The sequence below is a fragment of the Lytechinus variegatus genome, chromosome 18 (assembly GCF_018143015.1).
Source record: "Lytechinus variegatus isolate NC3 chromosome 18, Lvar_3.0, whole genome shotgun sequence".
In the NCBI taxonomy this organism is placed as follows: domain Eukaryota; kingdom Metazoa; phylum Echinodermata; class Echinoidea; order Temnopleuroida; family Toxopneustidae; genus Lytechinus; species Lytechinus variegatus.
The window spans coordinates 16,977,311-17,000,479 of record NC_054757.1 but is presented as its reverse complement, the minus strand read 5'-3'; the positions used below and the strand labels follow the sequence as shown (position 1 = coordinate 17,000,479).

The window sequence follows — 23,169 nt, the reverse complement described above, 5'->3', positions numbered from 1 at the left end:
TGATTTACAAGGTTTTTTTTTACAAGTTTACAATTTACAAGCGTAATCAATACAATCAAAATGGTGGACCAAGGAGAAATGCATATCTGTACCTTTTTTAAAAACATGTTGAAATATTTCCAATATATTTTGTCCACATGATATTTGCCCTAGTTATTAATCATGAACAAGTGTGTCGGTGTACAGGGAACACCGCCCTTTTTTCAAGTACCTGGTAAAATGGGGAAGACTGAGGAGAAAAGGGAGAAATAGAGGAAGACAAATGGGAAAGAAAAGTATAAGAGCATACAGGCTTTGGGAAATGTACCTTTATATTAAAGGACAAGTCCATCCCCCCAAAAAAATCCTTGAATAAAAAGAGAAAAATCCAACAAACTGAAAAATACTTAAAAATCGGATGTAAAATAAGAAAGTTATGATAATTTAAAGTTTCGCTTAATTTCACAAAACAGTGATTAGATTAGATTAGATTTATTTATTTCCGTTCAACAATGATGCACATCCTGGTCGGTATTTGCAAATGAGGAGACTGATGACGTCATTCACTCACTATATTTTTTGTATTGTATTATGTGAAATATGAAATATTCTAATTTTCTCTATATTGTCAAGGGAAACAATTATTTCTCTCTGAACATGTGGAATTGGCATTGTTTAATACTATATGGTTCAGCCAAGGTGGTACTTATTGTCAAATATGTAAAAAATAAAATATTGTATAATTCAAACAATACAAAACAAAAGAAATAGTGAGTGACGGACATCATCGACTGACCCATTTGCATGTCGCTGAGTTGTGCATATCACTGTTTTGTGAAAAATAAGCGAAACTTCAAAATGCCATAACTTTTTTATTTTACATCCGATTTTGATGAAATTTTGAGCATTATGTTTGTTTGATTTTTCCCTATTTATTCAAATCAACATTATACTGGGGTGGACTTGGCCTTTAACCATGGTATAGTCAATTTTGAATTAAAGAAAAACGTCTTCTTTGACCCGTCTTGCTCCAGCTCCCCATATCAAAATAACGTAAGGCTGTCCACTATAGATCATGAATACTATCTTCATCAGGACTTGCGCATATATGTTTTTTAATATGTTATAATAATGCTTTGATACCGAAAAAATTGTTCAATTAATCCGTTGCCTACGGGAACCGGATGGGCCGTGTACAAAGTCTATGGGGATTTTTTTAATCTTGTGATGAGCGGGTTAAGAAAAAATAAGACAAATTCATACACTGTTAGAAAAAATAAAAGAAGTTCCTGCAGCAGAGTCTCGAGAACACCTGTAATCTTACCGAATTGCGTAATCTTACAGCAAATTGGTATTTGATGTATGGAATCTTTCAAATTTCCTTGAATAAAACACCCTTTTCCCCTTTTTAAACAGACCTGTTCTGTTAAATTGCAGAAAATTCTTGTTTTATGAATTTACAGAATGATTCTGTTATTGCTTTCTACAAAATCTTCTGTTTATTTCCTGTAAAATCACGGTTTTTTTTTACCAATTTCCTGTAAGATTACGCAATTCGGTAAGATTACAGGTGTTCTCGAGACTCTGCTGCAGGAACTTCTTTTATTTTTTCTAACAGTGTAACAAATCATTATTTTAGTACCTTTTTCTTATCCCTATACGAGGAAGAATATCCTTACGGATCACAAATGGAAATATTTGACCTAAATTGCCGAAATTGGGAGAGGGCGTGATACAAAATTTATCGAGATTTTCGAGACCCTTAATTTTACCCTCTTGATTTTTCTTTCTTTGGTATTGCTTTTCCTCTCATCTCCACTTTTTTTCTCGTTTATACTCTTCATGAAAAATCATAACCGAGGGAGACTTTCGCCCATTGTAGTACCTCCCATATAAACACAGAATTGAATCGTATTTAGCCGACTGTATGAAAGAGCAGGGGCGGTGGAACGTATTTTCGAAAAACTGGACAATCTACGCATTTTTGTAACCATGAACAGGACGAATACTTAATACTAAACAATAATTGATGCAAGCGCGAAGCGCGAGCCAACAATTTTGTGATTTTCTAAATAAAATGTATTACATTTTACTTTAAAAAGGGTATTTCATTTTCAAAAAAGGGCACATTTCATTTCTTTGATATATTTCATTAAATATTTTGCGCGATTGATCGAAATAATTTTGAGCTGCTTTGTGTAGAAAGGTGCTGTATCAGTGGTGTCCGCAGGATTTTTTAAGGGAGTGGGATTCAAGCTGAATGAAATGTTGTCACCCCCCCAAAAAAATACAAGCAAAGAAAGCGTGACCACAAATTTACATCGTTTCGTACCTAAAAAAAAATGACAAGCAAAAATAAAAGTCTTCAATAAAATTTTAGGGGGGCGGTAGGTATCAAAACAAATTTAAGGGGGTTGTACCCTGTAACCACCCCCACCCTCGCGTATGCCACTGGGCTGTATTATTTTTTTTTGCAAGATCGCTCCTCCTTGGAGAAAAAAATGAATGAATAATATTAATATAAAATAAAATAACTAAATATGATAAATAAACTAACTAATTAACTAAATGAATGGATAAAGAAATAAATGAATAAATGAACAAATCAATCCAAATATCAATTATTATAAATAAAAGGAATGTGCATTAATGCAATGAATAATTAATGCAAAAATAAAATAAATTGATTAACCTATATAAAAAAAATACTGTATATATATTTTTTACTCAATGAATTATAAATAATTAATTGAATTCAACACAAAACTACTAATTTTCCTCTTTAAAAATTAAATGAAATGTTTTGAGCAACACTATTAATAACAGCTTGTTCGAAGTGAATATGCCGATAAATTTACAGACTACATTCTATATGAAATTAGAATTGATCCGCCATGCTCCAATGATCAGCAAATTTGTCATTCAACCCTTATTACCTTTGACTCATTTTACCCAACAACTGACGCCACATATGTTTCTGCTTTTGTTTCGTCTTGACAGTCAGACGGACGGACGGACGGATGGATGGAGGGATAGATTAATAGATAGATAGATAGACAGATAGATAGAAGATAGATGGATGGATGGATTGATGAAATAGATGGATGGATAGATGGATGGAAGGAAGGAGATAGATAGATAGATACATGTAGATAAATAGATAGATACATGTAGATAAATAGATAGATAGATAGATAGACAGACAGTCAGACGGACGGACGGATGGATGGAGGGATAGAATAATAGATAGATAGATAGGTAGATAGATAGATATATAGACAGACAGATAAATAGAAGATAGATGGATGGATTGATGAAATAGATGGATGGAAGGAAGGATGGATATAGATAGATAGATAAATAGATAGATAGATAGATAGACAGACAGTCAGACGGACGGATGGATGGAGGGATAGATTAATAGATAGATAGGTTGATAGATAGATAGATAGCGGGATGAATGGATGGATGGATGAATGATGGATAGATAGAACATGTAATCTAATTGTAATGCACCTAAATCTATTCGATCATTTGATTATGTGAGGGTGTAGATCTACATATTTTCCCGACTCCGCAACATTCCCTATGAACAAGTATTTTGAAATTCGGGGATTCCCCGTCAACGCGTGACCTCGGATACCCTAGCCGTCATACCAGAAGTTTTTGTTCGGCGACAAATAATTACCGGGACGTCTACAATTACAAAATAACAATAAGCGGCTGGCAACAAAGCCTATTAATTGGTATTTTGCTGGGGAATCCCACCCATGATCCCAGCCCACCAGTAGTTCGGCGCGTATTCCGATGACACATAACCGGGTGTGTGGAGAATAAGGTAAAGTCCAATCTTCAAGCTCTAGTTTCTCGATATTTTACAGGTTTTTATGATTTCTGAATTCTGTAGCTGGTTCCTGAATACATTACTAATACTAGAGCTAGAGCCAGGTCAAGACTTACCGGTACTTCATTCAATTGTGATTGTGGAGTGCAGTGCGCGGAGCTGTGTGATGCCCGTCGACGCGGCGTCGTTTTCGCCGAGCTGAGTACTAGTAGTACAGTAAGCCTACTTTTATTATTACATTGGTAGCCCAAGTCTAGTCTTTATCCCTCAACAAGATTACGATGTAACCTTGTTCTCGTGTTACTGTTAGGACTCCCTGTGTGGTGAAATGAGGTTGACAACGTTTGGCTTATTTTCTCTTGTTCTTGGGGCCCCGGTGGGGACAAATGCTTGATTTTTTACACTGTCCTTCTTGACTTGTGAATAAAAAAAAAGATCTCCAGAATGAAAGGCCAAGTTAGTCTACTAATGAAAAATAAATCACATCTAGATCTAGGCCTATATGGAAATATTTTTTTTCGGTTTTTATTACAGAAGCTGTGATATTTAACTCTTAATGCATTGACCTGTAAATGTTGCATTATTTTACATGCAGCAGTGATCCATTATATTTGCCATAATAGACCTAGACCCCTAGGCCTAGTTTTTTTTTTATATTCTCTCTGTTTTTTTAGACAGCTATATTTTATCTGAACATTTAGAAAAGAATGCGAAGAAAACTTGTAGTGTTTGATGGGCTTTCTTTTCATGTATGGATTTATTTCAGTACTAAAAAAAGCATTGCAATTTTTGTTCAAAACTTTTTCTTCTTACATTTCCAACAAACTGTAGGCCTAGCTTTTTATCTTGGCGCTTGGCCCTGGGTCAATGGCATGATTTTTTTGTATTCACCTGGGCAATTCATCATACAAATGATTATAATTATCATTGGTATTCTGACAAACATAGACCTTACTACAGTGAATAAAGAAAAGAGAATAGATCTTTGACTAGTCAAAGAAAAAAAAGCACCTCTTTCCTACAGGTGTCATGAGTCCTAACTCCTAACAATGAGCCTGACCTTGGACTTGGTATCATTTCTGAGGACGATTTTATTTCAGTGAACCTGGGTCTGCTGTAGGTTGTATTGATATTATTACATGAAAAGAAGGTAGATAATCTCCCATAGTGGCTTTGAAAGGGAATGTATCCAAAACAAAACAATACTCAGAACAAAGGGGTGTCAATTGGGAAATAAGTGGATGTGCAGAAATGCAAACGAAGCGCCGTTACGATGTGCAATAATGCGAATGGAGTGCATTAAGAGTTTAAGATTTTTTGAAGTGTGTGTTGTGTACTCTGTAGATCTACATTTGTACATGTAAGTAGATTTCCTATCTAGGCAGGGTGGTTGCAGTCAATCTGAGGTAGACTCAATTCAATTCATGGTTTATGAAAACATGAGTCGCAGCCAGATGGCTGAATTGGTAAAGACTCATTACGTATTTCAAACATTAAAAAGCAGTAGGCTAACCTTTGTGAAAACTGACATGAGAAATATTAAAGTTAATAAGGCAAGAATATTTAGGCTAGGAAAATTAATATACATATACATACGATGAGGAAGTGGTAAATCAATAATAATAAAAACAAAATAAGCAAGTTGTAAAAGATCACTTAAAAATATATGGATATTGAAGAAAAGTGTTGATTTCCTCATTCATTAGAAAAAAACTTGATATTACAAGTAGGCATATATGGTATTGCTTTCAAATGAGTAATGGAATTATTGATTGATCATGTCTTTATTCAGATCTATGAAATATGGTATGGACTAAATCGCAAAATCAATTTGTTTTACATGCATGCAATTTGTAGATTGACCACGGACAGGATGGTTGCACTGTGCAAGTGGTCAGATTTGTTGGTTGGTTGGTAGTGCAGCTGATGTAGATAGCCTAGGTGTTTGTCCAGGCTTTATTTTAATACAAAAGTCAAGGAAAGTATTTATTTAAAATTGGTTCTTCCGCTCTCGAGACTGATGCTATCATATTTCAATTAACTCTTTGGTTGCTTGCCAAGTTTTCGTCTCTGGATCAGTTCCAAGTCTGAAGTGCCAGTACTCATCTTATCCAGCCATTGGTGGTTTTATGATAATTACTTTTATTGAAAGACACATTTGTTTGATTGTGAAAGTAGGAGTAAAACCAAGCCATGGCCATGATGAATGCGTGGTAAGGATCTTTTTCATAATTGACACGTGTAAAATACACCCAGTACTACATTGTGCTCTAAGCTCTTCTTTCTTGAATTGAATTGAATTACCATAGGTTAACTTTTAACTATTAAGCAAAATAGCAAAATTAAGATAGAAGAATTATGACTTATTTTGTTCTCTTTCTAACATGTTTATTCAGAATAAATTTTCATAATCATGGCTGACAATCAGAAAGTTGCTGTTCTCGCACCAACCGCTCCAGGAAGTGACAACATGGTCATGCCACAAGATGCCAAGATGAGAAAGGAACTGAACGCCTATGCCGTCATGGCCTACGTGGCAGTGTCTGACCGCAATGCGATGGCAGAGCAACTGAAAGGTCTGACCCACCTTACGCAAGCCGTGAACGAGCTCCAGGAGAAGCTGGCAACGGCCGAGCAGAAGGCCGAGGATCTCCAGCTAGAGGTGTGGAGAAATGAGGCATTTGTCAATCGCAGCAGGATCCAGCTCCGGGTGAAGGATAGCGAATTGGCTGGTCTGAGGGAGGAACTTAAGAAGGGAAAGAAAGCTGAGGAAAGGAGCGTGGAAGGCGACGGGGGCGGAGAGAGGTCCAAAGCTGAAGAGGATGAATCTGTTGATGGATCAGCGGAAGAGAAAGGTGAACCAGATCAGAGGGAACATGCCAGTGGAGAAACGGAGAAGCCAAAGGTACACATCATAGTTTCTTAAGTCTTGAAATAATCCAAGGCAATAATGCCATTTGCTTGGCCATGATACCATTGGCGGATCAAGGAAGGGGCACTTCTTGCCCGTGCCCCCCACCCCTCTTGAGAGGCACAACAAATATTTTAAGAGAAAAATGTTGTGCATACACAAATTCACTGAAATTACCGGGAAACTTGATATCAAATTTGGTAACCAGTTATAAAGTAATCAAAATAAACAAAACTGTTTTTTTTTCTCTCTCTCTTTCTCTCCGTCCTTTCTAACCCCCTCCCCTCTTTCTGCCTTCTCTCTCCCTCTGTTTCCCTTCTATTCTCACCTTCTTGCTTAAACTTGGACCCATCTATTTGAATCCAGTCCCCACAGCCTGGTAAGAAGGACTATCTGATGAGTCATGGTTTGCACATAGGCGTCTCAAGAGAAATTCATGAAGCTGTCGTCCAAGAAAACCTTCATCTTAAAGGTCATCTGAAGCGCCTTTTGACCGATCAAGGAGCCAGTCTCAAAGATTTAATGGTAATGCTTTAAGCCTCCATCACACTTATTCGGGATCAGCAGAAATCAAGCAAAAGCTGGAACGAAAAAAATATTCCTAAAATCTAGAAATTTTGGGGAGGAATTCACCAAACTGGAGGTGAAATTCAGTAAATTGACCAGGTGAATCCTCATACACTTAGTCAAAATGAAAGATTAGACTACTCTAGTGTTAAACTGTTTCTGAACAGGTCTGAAATAGAACAATGTTCTACTTTCACATACCTGGGCGTACAATTAGACGAGTTTCTTACATGGGATTCTCACATTAATACAACAAGTACAAAAATATCTAAAATTACTGGTATTGTGAATAATGTTAAGCATATATTACCACTCAAACTTTTATTTACGATGTATAATGCCTTCATATTGCCCCATGTTTTGTATTGTAATGTTGTGTGGGCTTCTCTACATGCTTCTAAGTTATTAAGAATATGATGCACCACGCCGTACACCGGGGTACCGTAGTACCCCGGGGTACGGCGTTGTGCAGCGCCATCTTGTGTTGTAATAGTGTACAGTTACATTGTTGTCATGTTGATCTCGGTCGTACGATTAGTGCGACAATCATGACAATGAATGGGGACAATGATCACAACGCCTATTTCCTTTCTTTGATACAATCTAATGCCAATAATAGTAAACAAATTATGTTATACTTAAGAATTTAAGTATACTTTTCGACAGCTAACTTACACAAAAGATTAGCTTTTAATATAGTCCCAAAACTCGCCCTGGTACACGCGGTGGGGGTGGTGTTATTATTGAACAGTGAAGATTAGAACAGAACATGAAAATTAGAATAAAGTTATCATTTGCATGCATTAATTGTTACATAAGATCACTAAAAAGAAAGAAAAAATCTGTACAAAACATTAAAATATACTTGTACACATTTTTTGGTAACCCAGGGTACAGCGCAAAAAATAAAATAAATAATTCAACAAAATGGCGGATTATTATTTGGTACCCCAGGGTACCAAATACTGCATCATATATCGCTTACAAAAGATATGGGCAAATACCCATTACCTAGCTTCTTCCCTACCCTTGTTTCGCCGTATGTTTTGGTCATGGTCAAAACATTCGAGGGGTATTTTCAAACGGTGTTCGAGGTAGATTTGAATGACCAACTGGTGGTCAAACAATAGTCCTTTCATTCTGGCCAATTCTGCTTGATTCGCAATAAATGTGATGGGAGCTTAAACAATTTCCTTCCCAATTATCAAGCTTTTGTTTTGATCCAAAAATATCATATTTCTTTTCCCGCTAGGCAAGTCATCTGACAAAGCTCTCTGAAGTAATCAGGCAAAATATAATAATTTGGTCTTCAAGAATTAAAATTTTGGGAATAAATAGCATAATCTAAAATGGAAAACTTTCCTCCATTTTCCATAACAAAATGATGTCCTTAGTATCAATTAGTAACAAAGAAACAAGAAAATTATATATACATACAGAAGTAGGCAAGAGATCAATGTAACTTCATATAAAGCTACACAAGGGCAGAAATTGTATGCTGAGTTTTAAACTTTGCAATCATTAGTCATGAAGTCAGTGATTTTCATTGCAAACTAAAAGTGCGAAGTTTGCAACGAAAATCACAAACTTCACGACTGAAGTTGAGTGTCATGTTTGTGATCAACCTTACTTCAGAGCCACCATAGCCTACACTTTACTATAATTTTTTTTTATATGTATTTTCATTTAACTGGATACCATTAAGTGTAAGGATATCATTATTTGTCTTCTTACCCAATTTTACTTTTTTTTCCTTCTTTTTAATTTTCAATTCCATCTTACAGGATACCATTCAGTACAAAGATTGTCATGTCTGTTCGTATACCATTTTACTACAATTTTGCGTGTATGGGTCTTTTAATACAGGATACCATTTTTGGAAATCATTATGTGTATTCTTACTGCATTTTATGATTATTTCTCCTTTTTAATTTTTCAATTCCATCTAACAGGATACCATTCAGTACAGAGAAATCATCAAGCAGCTCAAGAGAAGCTTGGAGGAGAAAGAGGAAGAGATCGCAAAGATAAAACACACTCTTGAGCAGGCCAATAGCCCCAAGGAAGAAACCGCCAAGTTGCTTCTGGAAATGGAAGGAAAGGTATGGAGTGATTCACAAAAATGAATAATTTGTCAATCTTAGTGACCAAGGTGGAACACAAAGTCTCTATCATCTGGGTGCGCTGGCATGCACCTGTAATTGTCATCCAAGCCGCAATGTTTCAGAGAATGTTTACACAAAATCAACAGATTACTACATTGTAGAAGCCACATTTTATTTCCTGAAGTAGAGCAAATGACATAATATCATGCAAAAATTATCAAATATAAACTTCTCATATTAACATTCAAACGTATTCATGGTATTGCCCCTGCTTATCTTCAAGAACTTGTCCAGATTCATAAACCCAAGCGTAATCTCCGTTCTGGCTCACAAAATCTTCTCTCTGAAATAACTGTCAAGACCAAATCATATGGGGATCGGGCTTTCCAAAAAGCTGCACCAGCGCAATGGAATTCTCTACCACCTACATTAAGATATATTACCCAGCTTGAGAAATTCAAAGTTCAATTAAAAATACACCTCTTTCAGAATGTTTGATTTAGTCACTCGCGCATAGAGACCTGTAGGTGTTATGCGTATTTTAGAAATGTATTATTATTATTATTAATAAGTCTCAAATTCTTTTGTATGTAGTTTGGTCAATTACCAGCAGGTGACATATGCAAGAAAATTTATTGCAGTTGTATGATTGACGGTCAAGATCAAAGGCATGAAAGTACTTTCTATCTTTACTTGTAGATTCTTATATAAACAAACATTAATTAACGTATAATCTGGGGGGGGTGCACTTCCATTCACGAGTGGATACCATGCGTGAACATATTCTGAAAATGCACCCCTTAACAAGTATTGACGTGTGAAACCCTACCCTTAACAAGTATTGGAAATAAAACGATACTCTTGGCAAATATTCCCTGAAGTGAACCTCTAAACAAGTACAGTACGCCCCCCCCCCCCGGGCATACAATATGCATAATGTAAATTGGCATATATTACATACACTTGCAGGTGAAAAACTCAGAGAGGACTATCAAAATGAATCAAGTCATGAACGAGGCTCTGTCTTCCAGGGTCGAAGAACTGACTAAGGCTCTTCAAAAGCTACAACGAAGGGAAGAGATCCAGATGGCACATATGAGATCACCCTTCTCCGACGGCTCGACCTTGGCAATTATGGCCGATCCCTCAGTAAGTAGAAATTGTGGTGGTGTAAACCCGGCTCACACCTTTGCAGTTTGGGCTTGCGATCAGCTGTGTATTGCTTGAACATAGACAGTTGCAACAAAATGAACGAGGTCAATATGCAGACTAATGCAGAGCCTTTGCGGATTAGCTTGGTACATGTCGTTTGAAACTTTTTCAAACATCAGCAACTGAATACAACCAGAAGCCATACAAGCAAGGTCTAGTGGCAAAGAGCAAATGCGAGCAGAAACAAGCAACAGCGAGCGGATCGCGTTAATGCTTGGTTTACCTACATTAACCTTGCTTTAGCTTGTATCACCTCGCTTTGTTGATGTAACTCTGATCTCGTGAGCAAAAGTGTGATGAAAAACAAACTTTTTGTTGCACTTGGAATTAAACATTTTGGAAGTGCATTTCAGACTTTTAATGTATTAATTGGAGCGTTGTGGCCCAGTGGATTAGTCTTCGGACTTTGAAACAGAGGGTCGTGGGTTCGAATCCCAGCCATGACGTAAATTCCTTCAGCAAGAAACTGATCCACTATGTGCTGCACTCAACCCAGGTGAGGTAAATGGGTACCGGTAGGAAGTAATTCCTTAAGAAGCTGTGTGCGCTATGAACGCCTAGCTTAGCTGGGTAATATAGGAGCGCCTTGAGCACCTAACAAGGTGGATATGTGCGCAATATAAATATCTTATATTATTATTATTAATTCAATAGAGGTTCTGTTTTTAGCCAAATTCATCAATGTACCTTTGTTTCTCTTCCACTCATTCAAACCAAATATTATCATGATTGTAGAAGTGCCGGCTACCATTTCCATGAAAAAAAAATACTGGTAATAAAAAAGCTATAGAGAAAAAAGATATGCAATAAGAAATTTATAAAGCAATGAAATTAATTGTCATAATTTTTTCATGGTAAATTAAGAAAGAATGCCTTACGTAAAAAAAAAGAGAATTATAATTTTGATTGGAATAATATCATGCCTGTCTGATGGGAATTGTGAGAAACTTGCAAATGGTTGCAATATGCAAGTCAATTTTAGTTCCTAGACCAATAACAATAATTTTGATTGACTGCAAATTTGAAATTGATTACTAGGTCCCATCTTACAAAGATTTACGATTGATCCATTAACCGATTGGATCAATCGTAACTCTTTGTACAACAAGGCCCTGGTCTGCTCCTTCCAGTAACCAGAAAAACCTTTAGTTAAACTTAAGTTAAAAAACCTTCAGTTAAATATTTATTTCAATTTGATTTATCACTCGTAAGATTCTACTTGAATTTGCAATTGATTGCAAATGTGTTCTTTGAACACCCCCCCCCCCCCCCCCCGAAGAACATTGAAGTTGGCTTCATCAAAACCTTGGGCCTGTTTCACAAAAACTTAATATGGTGACAAATTTGAAATAGCAGTGTAAAGCTACTGAAATTCCTCTTCTTGATTGGCTGAGCGTAAACTTGTTATAGTAACAGATCTTTATGAAATGGGTCCCTTGACGTTAAGAACCAACTGCACTATTCATATAAGAGTAGGGGAAACCCGGTGTAGTGGTCCACCTGCAGACCTGCGGGTCACAGTGATTCAGTTCGCTTTTCGCCTCCCATCAGGCACAGGTGACACCAAACAAATTATAATGATAATAGTAATTGACTTGTCCCCTGTCACACACACACAGGGGCAGTTCCACGGTTATGGAGTGACATTCAGAAACAGGTTTTTAGTATTCAAACAAAGATATCACCCATATTTAAATAGTTATTTGCTAAGAAATGGTACCTGACAGTAGCTGCTGAAACCCACTTTTCAAAATAATGACATTTGTTATTTTGATCTTCTGATTCTCCTATGAGATGCGTAAGAAAAAAAAAATTGTGGCTAATTATGTTCCCCTTTTGTATTCATGAAATCCATACGTGTTTTGATAGAAAAATTTGATCCAGATTTGAAATAGAGCCAATATGAATTTTTGGAAAATGTCCACTTTTGCTTGGAATTGCCCACAGGTTGATCAGGTTTTGCCGTCGATGCAGATCAAGAATCTGACGAAGGAAAACGCAAGACTGATGAAGGTCCAGAAACGGCAAGAAACTGAAAAGGAGTCATTGAGGCAGGAAAGAGATGCAGCTGTGGCTGAGAAAACTGTGAGCTTAAAGCTATATGCCAGTTGTGGTAACAATCCAATAAAATGGCCACCCAAAAGTGTTTGTTTGTATGAATAAAGATATGTGCCAAAGGACTCTTGGAAAAAGAATGTGTAATTGCTGAGAGATTAGCAAAATAAGCACGGAATTCCATAAAATGTCTGGTATTTTTCCAAGTAATATTTATACACTGTCCCACATATGCCTTTTTGTGTCAGTGATCATCAGAATTATCGGTTTTCAGCTAAAATTTCATGATTTCACAGAAGAGTTGATTCGAATGTACCAGATCTAGGTCTGTGATAATGTTGTGGTAGTTAACCTTGATTTTGAAGGCTTTCTCATGAAATAATTGCTTGCTGCAATTACTTTTAACTTCTTTACAATAATGATAGTAATAAATAATAATTTTGATAATATAATAATAATGATAATAATAATAATAGGGCAATTCCATAAAATGATCAACCTTTTTGTATGTCCGACCCCCATTGTTCTCAAGTCTTACTTCACTTTATAAACTTACCAAATTATGGTCTTTTGAGAACATTACAGACTGTCAAAAGAAGAATAAATCAGTGATAGAAATGGAATGGATAGATTCAGAATGCTATTACATGTAAGTTCTTCCACAATTTGGCAGCTCTATATCAAAATTGGTTTTGAAAAGACAATCCAACCCCCTTTAAATTTTCTCCCAACATGTAGTAGAGTTTCTGCAGCGGCTGACAGTGAAATGAAAATTGAAAATAGCTTTGGTTGAAAGAAAAGAGAATTTTGATGGAAAATACTGATTTGGGAGATACAGAATATCAATTTCATCCAAAGGTTAACAATACTTTTATATTGTCTCTCAATTTGTAGGAGATTCAGCGACGTTTAACCGCCCTCTCACACATAAAATCTGAGCGATGTTCCTCCTGTCAGAATCTCAAGGCCGCAAAAGAACGCGCGGAAGACGAGCTTAATATTACAAAGGGAGAGATGACTGCAGCACTGTACCAGGTAGGCAATGGGTCTGTGGCCTTTGGGATAGACACTGAAATCAGAAGTAAAAGGTTCAATTTCTTGTTGAAATCTTTGATGATGATGAACCACAGCATTCATATTGTGCTATATTTCTGCTTCAAACATTCAAAAGTGCAGGCTCATCCAATTAAGCTAATTACTACACATCTGTTGAAATAAGTGAGTTTTTAGAGATGATTTGAAGAGTTCAATGTTGTCAATTTCACAGAGCGAAGAAGGGAGGGAGTTCCAAAGGAGTGGAGCAATGGATTAATAGGCACGGTCTCCAAATCCCCTTTTCAAATCCCATTTCTTTTTTTGCCTGCGCCCAATGTAGCACCAAAATATAGTACATTTACAGTAGTGTACAATACATGTATTGTATATAAAGAAGAGATAATATTTCCCAAGTTCAATAATATGGAATACATTTTGTAGAACCATTATAGATTGAATTGATATTCATTTTAATGAGACTGAATGTAATTCTTGAAGAAATTCAATTTCACTTTAGGTTGAAATACATTTTGGAATGCATGAAATTGAATCTAATTCTTAAAAGTAAGTAGCAATTGTACATGTATGTAACTTACTTTAATTTCAGGTGGAAACGTATAAATCTGATTTCAAAGAGCGATGCTCAGAGATGGAGAAAGAAAAGAGCGGTCTTCGCAATGAGCTAGACACCTGGAAACGGAACTATCATATGCTGAATAAACAGGTACCATGATTTCTAATCCTAATAATCCTGGGCTTATCTCCAGTCTTGTCAGTAAACTGCCTTTTGATCATTCATAACTGAATTCTGAAAACTTAATTTCTGAATTTTTCTTGGGCTGAAAAAAAGGTTGTTGAATTGGGTTGTAATGTCGGCAAAATTTTTTCTTTTTTCATCTCATAAAAGTGATTTAATTCAATTTGGGATGTGTGTGTGTGTGTGTGTGTGCAATAATACTTTGACTCTGATGTCTCATGTGTTCAAATATTTTATTTTCTGAATAAAATGAATGATTTTCAGAAGTTTGTGAGATACATGTATAGCAAAAGTTAATGTCCACAAATTTCCAAGTATTATATCTGTAACTGATATGTTAATGAAGTCCAAATACTTTTAGCCAACTTAATATAGGTTAAAGTGATTGGTTTGACTTTTAAAATATCTGAGCTAGAAGGTCACACTTGTCACCTCTGTCTGTGATATGTTACAAGATGAAGCCCAGAAAAAATTGCGTTCAAAATAATTATTTAGTGATTCAAAAGTTGAAGTATAAAGTGACCGGAAACACCATCTTAATTTCATCCCATACACTTATGTGTACTATTTAGGCGTCTATAAAATTGTGGTTTGCCTTGTAGTTTCAGCTTTTCATTCTCAATAATGGTTGTTTTCAGGGTTTATTAGGTCTAATACATGGACTTGTACACATGTTTCATCTTGGTTTGAGAATTTTTTAAATCGGCTGTTCACAAAGTTAAACAATACCTTTAAGAGTTATGCAATCACTATTATCAATATCAAATAAAAAAAAACAACTTCATTTTCTGAATTGCATTAGATGGAACGTTTGGTGGTTGAACTCGAGAAACTGAAGGGAGATAACAGCAAGCTACATGCAGAAAATCAATACTTATCTCAGACTTTGAGCCAATTAAGGTGAGGCCAGAATCCTCTTTTGATCTCCCATGGGGACTTTTTCTTGCAAGCTAAGCTAAATCCATACCTTACCCATTTACCAATAATTCAGGATTACCAAGATGAATGTTATTCAAGAAGTTTCAATCAAGCCTCCATTTTCAACCCAAGGACAATTTCATTTCCTTGTCCATTCATCATATAGAATTGGACATCGGTATCTACGCCTCTTCGCTGGCAATGATATTGGGATTAGTTAGATTAAATGACTATTTCTTCTACCAGCTGAATTACATACAGTTGAGGCCAGAAATTTGCATACACCCAGGAAATTCAAAGAAAAGCTGACACTTGCCATGTGTATGTAAACTTTGGGTTTCAACTGTACATGTACAAACATTTATATTTTATCATACACTACACAATCTTAGTATTTTCATGATTACCCAGTTTGTTCAAGAAGATTGATTGCCAGCCGCCATTTTTCTCCAGGGGGTACTTTTACACCCTTTATCCTTTCATCAAACAGAATTTATCACACACTACCTAATTCGTATGTGAGAGGATTTATTCAAGCCCCCCTTTTCCCTCATGTACACTCTTTCCCAATTTACAAGAATAATATTTTCATTATCACCAATTTTATTCAAGAGTATTGAAATCAAGCCTCCGTATTTTTACCCTCATGGACGTGTTTTTTTCCGTTTTCATTTCATCAAATAGATTCATCCCCAAAAAACTTGAAAAACTATCTTAGATTTCATAATATCTCCTAAAATAGCCTAGTAATCTTCTCCTATGAATTGCAGTATAATTTTTGCTTGCTCTTGTAAGATTTCATATATTTTCTACTTTACTGTTTATTATATTAAACTTATGTTGATTTGTTTGACACCTTGAGCAATACTAGATATATTGATATGTGGTTATTATTACCATCCAATAGAAATGAGTCGTCGGTATCCATGCCACTGATTGTTCACCAACGGTGTCAAGATGTCAATCCATGGCAAGAGACCCGTGGATACGCCAGCAGACGATCAGAGATCGCCGTCGGAGGAAGGGACAGAAGCGACATGTCGTCACCGCAAGAGGTAAGTCACATAGACATTGTTTGAGGGTTCAACTTCCAGCCTGGGTCATGTATGAATATGTGACCCCCCCATCATCAAACCCACAATAAGTCACCTAAAATGAATTTTGAGATATTTATGAAACTAAAAACAGAAGATCCCAAGCTTTAAAATTACATATGATTGGTTAAAAATTGATCAATAGTAACCTACACAAGTACTCAATTGAATATAGAATTTCTCTCAGAGCTTCAAAGAATAATTGAAAAAATAAAATTAAAAAATTTAGTGTGCACTCAGGCAAGAAATGTGCTCACTGTGCAATCTCTGAAATGTTCAAGCAGTCCATGAAAAATAAAAAAATTATGTCAAACAAACTCTTATCTCATTTCGTCATTACTTAACAACTTCAAATTTTGACAGAATGAAGCATATTTTATCTATGGGGTGGGGGTCATACATGTGAGTGCTGATAAGATTAGATTTTGAGATCACAAGGTCAATGGTCACAGAGGTCAAGGGTCACAGAGGTCATTGTTTGAAAAGTTATTGATCTAGCAAGGGTGGAGGCATAAGCTACAACTGCACGCAATCAAGCATCCATCTACATGTGCTATTGTGCTTGTAAAATGAACTAGATTCCAACTTACAATACAAGTAGTACTAAGATCTGTCAATCAAATGATAGCTATCTGTAAAGAACCATTTCTCTTCTCTTTTTTTTGTGTGGGTATTTTAAACTACCTTGAGACTTGATAATATTTGTTATATACGCTATGTAAGCCAAGATAATCTTTATATTATATTGAATGTCTCAGAATAGAATACCAGAAATATTCAAAGAGTTTGGGAAAATATTCCCAGAATCGCAGATGATAGGAATATTTCTAGTATTCCATAAAAGAAACTAAGAAAGCCATCCAGTTATCATCTATCCCTCCCCTAGCAATCAAAAAGAGAGAAATTAGATTAAACAAGTTATATCACTTATCACATAAATATCACTTCTTAAAGGAAACCGAAACCCTAGAAGAGAGAATCCATCTTATTGGAAAGAGTAAATTGAGAGGAACAATTTACAAAAAGTTTCATCAAAATCGGTTATGAAATAAGCAAGTTATGGAAGATTGAAAAGTCTTGTTGTACTTTCTATGTGGATCCTCAAATTGGCAAACGTGCTTCAAAATGGCTGATTTTGTGGACAGCTCTCCATTTGTTTTGTACACATATTTTCAGATTTTCCCTTTTATTTTACATATTTCACATTATCACCTCCTGACCTTGACATATATGGTGTGGATTATATTTTCCCATGACATATGTTGTGCTCAGAAGGAGGCAAGATGCAACTTGAAAGATGAGGAAAATCTGAAAATTTGTGTACAAAACAAATGGAGAGTTGTCCACAAAATCAGCCATTTTGAAGCACGTTTGCCAATTTGAGGATGCCCATAGAAAGTACAACAAGAGTTTTCAAACTCCCATAACTTGCTTATTTCATAACCGATTTTGATGAAACTTTTTTTAAATTGTTCCTTTCATTTTACTCTTTCCAATAAGATTGCCTCTTTTCTTGGGTTTTGGTTTCCTTTCAGATCAAATTTGGTCGCTGACATGCGACTTGCATGTAATTCATTATGACGTCATTGAGTGTCGTGCTCTGATGATGCGCATCGCATTGCTTTCATTGTTGTACGCGTTGTATATTTCCCGCATTCGCGCAAGCACACTATACTGTTGAATATGCTCTCATATTTAATAGCAAATTTTGTACAGGAGCCTATGGGATATTCCTCGGAATTTTGGCCATTCTAGGGATACGCTCTGATACAGCACAACCAATTGATGCAGACCAAAATATGCGTTTTCAAAAGTATGGCTAAAACGCTCTATATAGGTGATAATTACTAATATTCATTATTCATCATCATCACCACCATCTTCATTGTCACAATCATCATCATTGACTACTGTCACCTAATAGAATTTTTTTTCCTACCTTAGTTTGAGTCCACTTTCTTGATACGCCTGGAAATAATTGTTGAGCTGCTCCTTGCATATTACAACCTCACAGTGAGATGACGTAAACAAGATCAGGGGAGGGTTCCATGAGAGGATGTTTTATCTGACAAATCCTGTTTTATCTGACAGTTACCATAGTAACAGAGCTCCTCAGCCGATCAAAATCAAGGAAAGTCGTCGATTCGGACAACTTGTCCGAATGTTGATGAAACGTTCCCGAGGAGGTTCATATATTGCACAGTTAGGTTGCTTTGCTAGTCCAGGCCCCACATAGGAGGCCGTTATCATTACAGCTCTGTGGAATTCCTTATGTACACGTTTTAGATAGGGATGTCACAATTTTGTGATTCAGTTATTCTAAATGCACAGGAGCAAAAAATTCCAGGGTAGAGCATGTTCATTGTAAGAGGTTAGCATGCTTATCTCGCATTGGTGCGAGTGGGTCCAGACCACGATGATGGCGGTGATGACCTGCAGAGAGGATTTCGTTAACACAGTGGTGGTGTGTAACATTCCTGATGCGCGGCTTAAGTGCTGCGTTGAACATTTCTGTGATACATGCCCCCAAAATACACATAAACTAAATTGCAGTTTTTCTCATGTCACTGAAGCAACAAGGTCTTTTAAACTAGCCCGAAAATGAGCAAGATTCCATGATATGAATCTCATCCGTAGTTTATCAATGAATGTAGATACGGTACAGGTAAACACCTTTAAAGAGAAGGGTGCATGTCCCTCATATACATGTACATGTAGACAGAGTAGGAGCAGTGAAACAGGTGTGCCCTTCATTCCTGTGTAATTGTCTATACCGGGGAACTTTTCATGAAAAGTTAAGTCTTTAATTTTCACTGACTTATTTGTTCTTAGCCAATGGGATGCAAGGATTAGTGGTAGCTTATAACAATAGTCAGTGAAAATCAGTGACAGGTTGTTCCATGAAATGTTCCGCTTGTGCATGTGGTATCAAACTACAGATCACAATGCAATAGGATTTGGAAAGCACTTGGTGGAGTAACCATCCATTCAATGTAAGAGAGTTGAGAATGAGCTTGAATTGTCAAGGGTAATGATTATCCTAAATACAATAGGGTTTAGAATGTTTTTATCAGAATAGCTTGTTTAGAAGATGCCATAGAGTACATTCCAATACAAAAGGGTTTATAGATGTGCTGTCAAGTATCAACAATACACATTGTCAATGTATTTAGGCCTGGTCACTGCAACCAATTCTTTCCTTTTGAAATTCCTATTCTGATTCTTCTTCTTTAAGAAGCATAATCACTACCATTATCTTCCTATTCATCATCTTGATCCTCATTGCTTCATTGTAACTTGCCACCACCATCTTGCACCTTATTTTCATCATAATCTTCATCACCGTCACTATCATCACCATCATAAAAATCATCATCGCTATCAATCATCATCATCACTATCATCACCATCATCATAATAATCACTATCATCATCACCATCATCATCATCACCATCATCATCTTCACCACCATCATCATCATCACCATTGACATCATCCTCCCAATCATCATTACTGACAACCATCTTCCTACTATTTCTCATTATCATCATCACTATCATCATCGTTTCATCATTGTCAAATCACCACCACCACCACCATTGACATCATCCTCCTTATCATCATCATTCCTTTTACGATCTTCCTCCTATTTCTCATCACTATCATCATCGCATGGCAGGAATTCATTCCTTGAAACACAGTGCACGTAACAGATGCACTGCTAAAGCCAGGGTAATTATGCTGCATATACTGTAGAGCGCTTAGAGACTTCTGACAAAATAAGTATTAAGCGCTATATAAGCAAGTATAATTGTATCATCATTGTCACTATCACCACCACGATTGGCTGCTAGACCCTCGATTAATTGGGCAAACAAAAATTTCGTCGGAGATCTGTTTCGAACAATAAAATATGGATTTTCGACTTTGATTATTAACACTCACCACCATTATGATCCTCTGTCTCATTATCATCATCATCTTCATTATACTCTTCCTCATCACCATCATCAAATACTACATGATTTTTATCACATAATGATATACCAAGTATTTGGCGTAGTAGAATATGTACATATATATATAACCCCTCAAAAAAAGTTCTGCAACTCAAGTTTGAGTGCTAATAAATTTCTTAGTGTGCCATCATCATATGGAAAAGTGGTATCATTGGAAAGTATGATTATTCCTCTTTACGATCATGTGTCATTTGTAATGCTAGTGTTATCATGAAATACACAGACATGATCAATATGCAGCAATGTAAAAAATGAAATGTTGCAAAATTCGTTGCCATGTCATGTTTGAGTTCTGCAACTCAAACTGCAAGTTTGAGTGCTAATAAATTTCTTAATGTGCCATCATCATGTGTAAAAGTGATATCATTAGAAAGCATGATTATTCTTCTTTACAATCATGTGTCATTTGTAATGCTAGTGTTATCATGAATTACACAGACATGATAATACGCAGCAATGTTAGAAATGAAATGTTGCAAAATGCGTCGTTTCCAATAGCGAATTTCCAGTTGTCTCGAGGATGGACCGAGTGCATTCACTGTAACCTGCATGGTGGAAATTCTATAGAAATGGAGACTCTTGTTAGAAATCAATGCATTTTGCAACATTTCACTTCTGACTTTTCTCAATGTTCAGGGTGACTGCATATTCCATGATTACATAATCGCAGCAAATGGCATGTCATTGTAAAGAGGAATAATTCAGCTTTCCAATGATACCAGTTTCATCTTTTATACTTCATTAACCAAAAAGATATCCCCAAAAACTGAGAGGGGTTTATATACATACATGTATGTATTATATAATCTGTGCTCTAAATGGACCCATTATTGTTTCAATCATTGTTGCCACTACTACTATTACTACAAGTACTATTATTGTTATTATGTTATTATTATTTATTGTTATATCCTTAGGATGCGACCGCCCCCCAGAGCCACCAATGGACAACAGCCCGACCGAGCAGCAGTGGGGGCAGACGAAGGAGGAGCAAGCTAAAATGTCTGCGATGCACCCGAGAGTTCTCCCCAGAAAGGCAACAGGAATTTGAAGATCACCAGAGAAACTGTCCAGGGAATTCGTGAATTGAAATCATGGGAGAATGCTCACTTTACATATCAATAATAAAAACAATTCACAGATAGTGGTTTCATGCATTTGAGCTACATGTATATATTACACAGGTTTGTGGGTGGACTTTTAAACATGAATGCATACATCATGTTTAAAGTCCTGAATTTAAGCTTGAAGAAAGCATTTCATTCCAGTAGATTATGGGGAAATGATGGTCATTTGTTTATAGTATTGTAATCAGAGAATTCAGTTATATGAAAGGTTTTATTTTTTATAAATTTTTAATACATTTTAGTACTAATTTGGCAAATTGTGTTCATGTTTGAAGAAAAATGTTGTTACATAAAATGCTGAAGAAAATCTATTATTTTCATCGCCATATAAAATGTCTAAATCATAGACCTATACTTCCCAATTCATTGGTATGAATTACGTACTGTAATATGATTATACTTTGTGATATGATCTTAATATGGTACCATCATGAATATACATTCATTTGATTGAAACAGAGTTCTTTGGGTTTTGGTAGAATGTTTTGCACATTACAAATTGTGGGTATTGCATCCAATGTGCTTGTATTTCTTTTCATACGATTATTTAAAATTACTAATCTTAATTTCTTTTAATCCCGATGAACATCTCATTGTAATGCAGTACTGCATGAAAATCAGAGTATTATGTATGATTTTGCAAGGTCTACCAATAGTAATTATCTATTAATTTTATGCGGAACCTTGTCAACCGTCAGAGTTGCATCTTTTCAACAGGAAACATGTCAACAACCTTTCATTACAAATAAAAATAATAATGGTAATATTGTCCATTTGTATAGCGCAGCTGCTGTAATTGCATATACTCTACTGCGCCTGATACTTGTTATATTATTATCCCGGCTGTAGCTGAGCTGCTATATAGGCGCTAAAGCATACAAGTAATAAATCCTACCGGGTACCCATTCGTCTCTCCTTGGTCGAGTACAGCACATTATGTGGGTCAATTTTAAAAACGCGCCATGGCTGGGATTGGAACCCGCGTCCCTCTGATTGGAAGACGTTGAGTCATAACCACTAAACCATGACGCCCCTCATATCATATTTCATCAGATAAAACAATGGGGAATGCTTGCAATCTGCAATGAAAAGACTTGCGATGCCTTCAGTGAAGAATTCCTGCTAAAAGACACCACTCTCTTTTGACAAGTTGCCCAACAGTACGGTTTTAACCAAGCCATTGTGGGGACATTGTGGTCTATTGGTTACAACTCTTGTCTTTCAATCAGAGGGACGTGGGTCAGAATCTCGGTCATGGCGTGTTTTCCTTCAGCAAGAAATTTACCAACATTGTGCTGCACTCGACCCAGGTGAGGTGAATGGGTACACGGTAGGATTTTTTTATTGAATGCCTTTGCACCTATATGGCGGCTCAGCTACAGCCGGAGTAATGATATGATACTAAGTATCAAGCGCAGTAGAATATATGCAATTATAGTAGCTGCGCTATATAAATGGACTATATTATTAATTCAAAAAGTATATATAAAGGGCTCGGATTGGTTCATCTCCATACATTTCTTTACATGATTACTTCATTTCAAG

The 23,169-nt window shown here is 36.1% G+C and overlaps 1 protein-coding gene across 1 annotated transcript; it reads left to right on the top strand.

Moving 5' to 3' along the window:
* Positions 1-3,726: 3,726 nt before the first annotated feature.
* Positions 3,727-21,751, top strand: LOC121431922 (myosin-4-like). The gene is made up of 11 exons (XM_041629700.1): positions 3,727-3,817; positions 6,220-6,728; positions 7,101-7,259; positions 9,254-9,403; positions 10,376-10,555; positions 12,566-12,703; positions 13,568-13,708; positions 14,316-14,432; positions 15,268-15,365; positions 16,291-16,438; positions 21,415-21,751. Exons 2-11 carry the CDS (start codon positions 6,237-6,239, stop codon positions 21,580-21,582), a joined length of 1,791 nt encoding a protein of 596 aa, XP_041485634.1. The 5' UTR covers positions 3,727-3,817; positions 6,220-6,236; the 3' UTR covers positions 21,583-21,751.
* The last annotated feature ends 1,418 nt before the right edge of the window (positions 21,752-23,169 follow it).

Coding starts and splice junctions, on each gene's coding strand:
- LOC121431922 (XM_041629700.1), top strand. CDS start 6,237: ATGGCTGACAATCAGAAAGTTGCTGTTCTCGCACCAACCGCTCCAGGA. Junction 6,729..7,100: donor GAGAAACGGAGAAGCCAAAG/GTACACATCATA, acceptor ATTTGAATCCAG/TCCCCACAGCCTGGTAAGAA. Junction 15,366..16,290: donor CAGACTTTGAGCCAATTAAG/GTGAGGCCAGAA, acceptor ACCATCCAATAG/AAATGAGTCGTCGGTATCCA.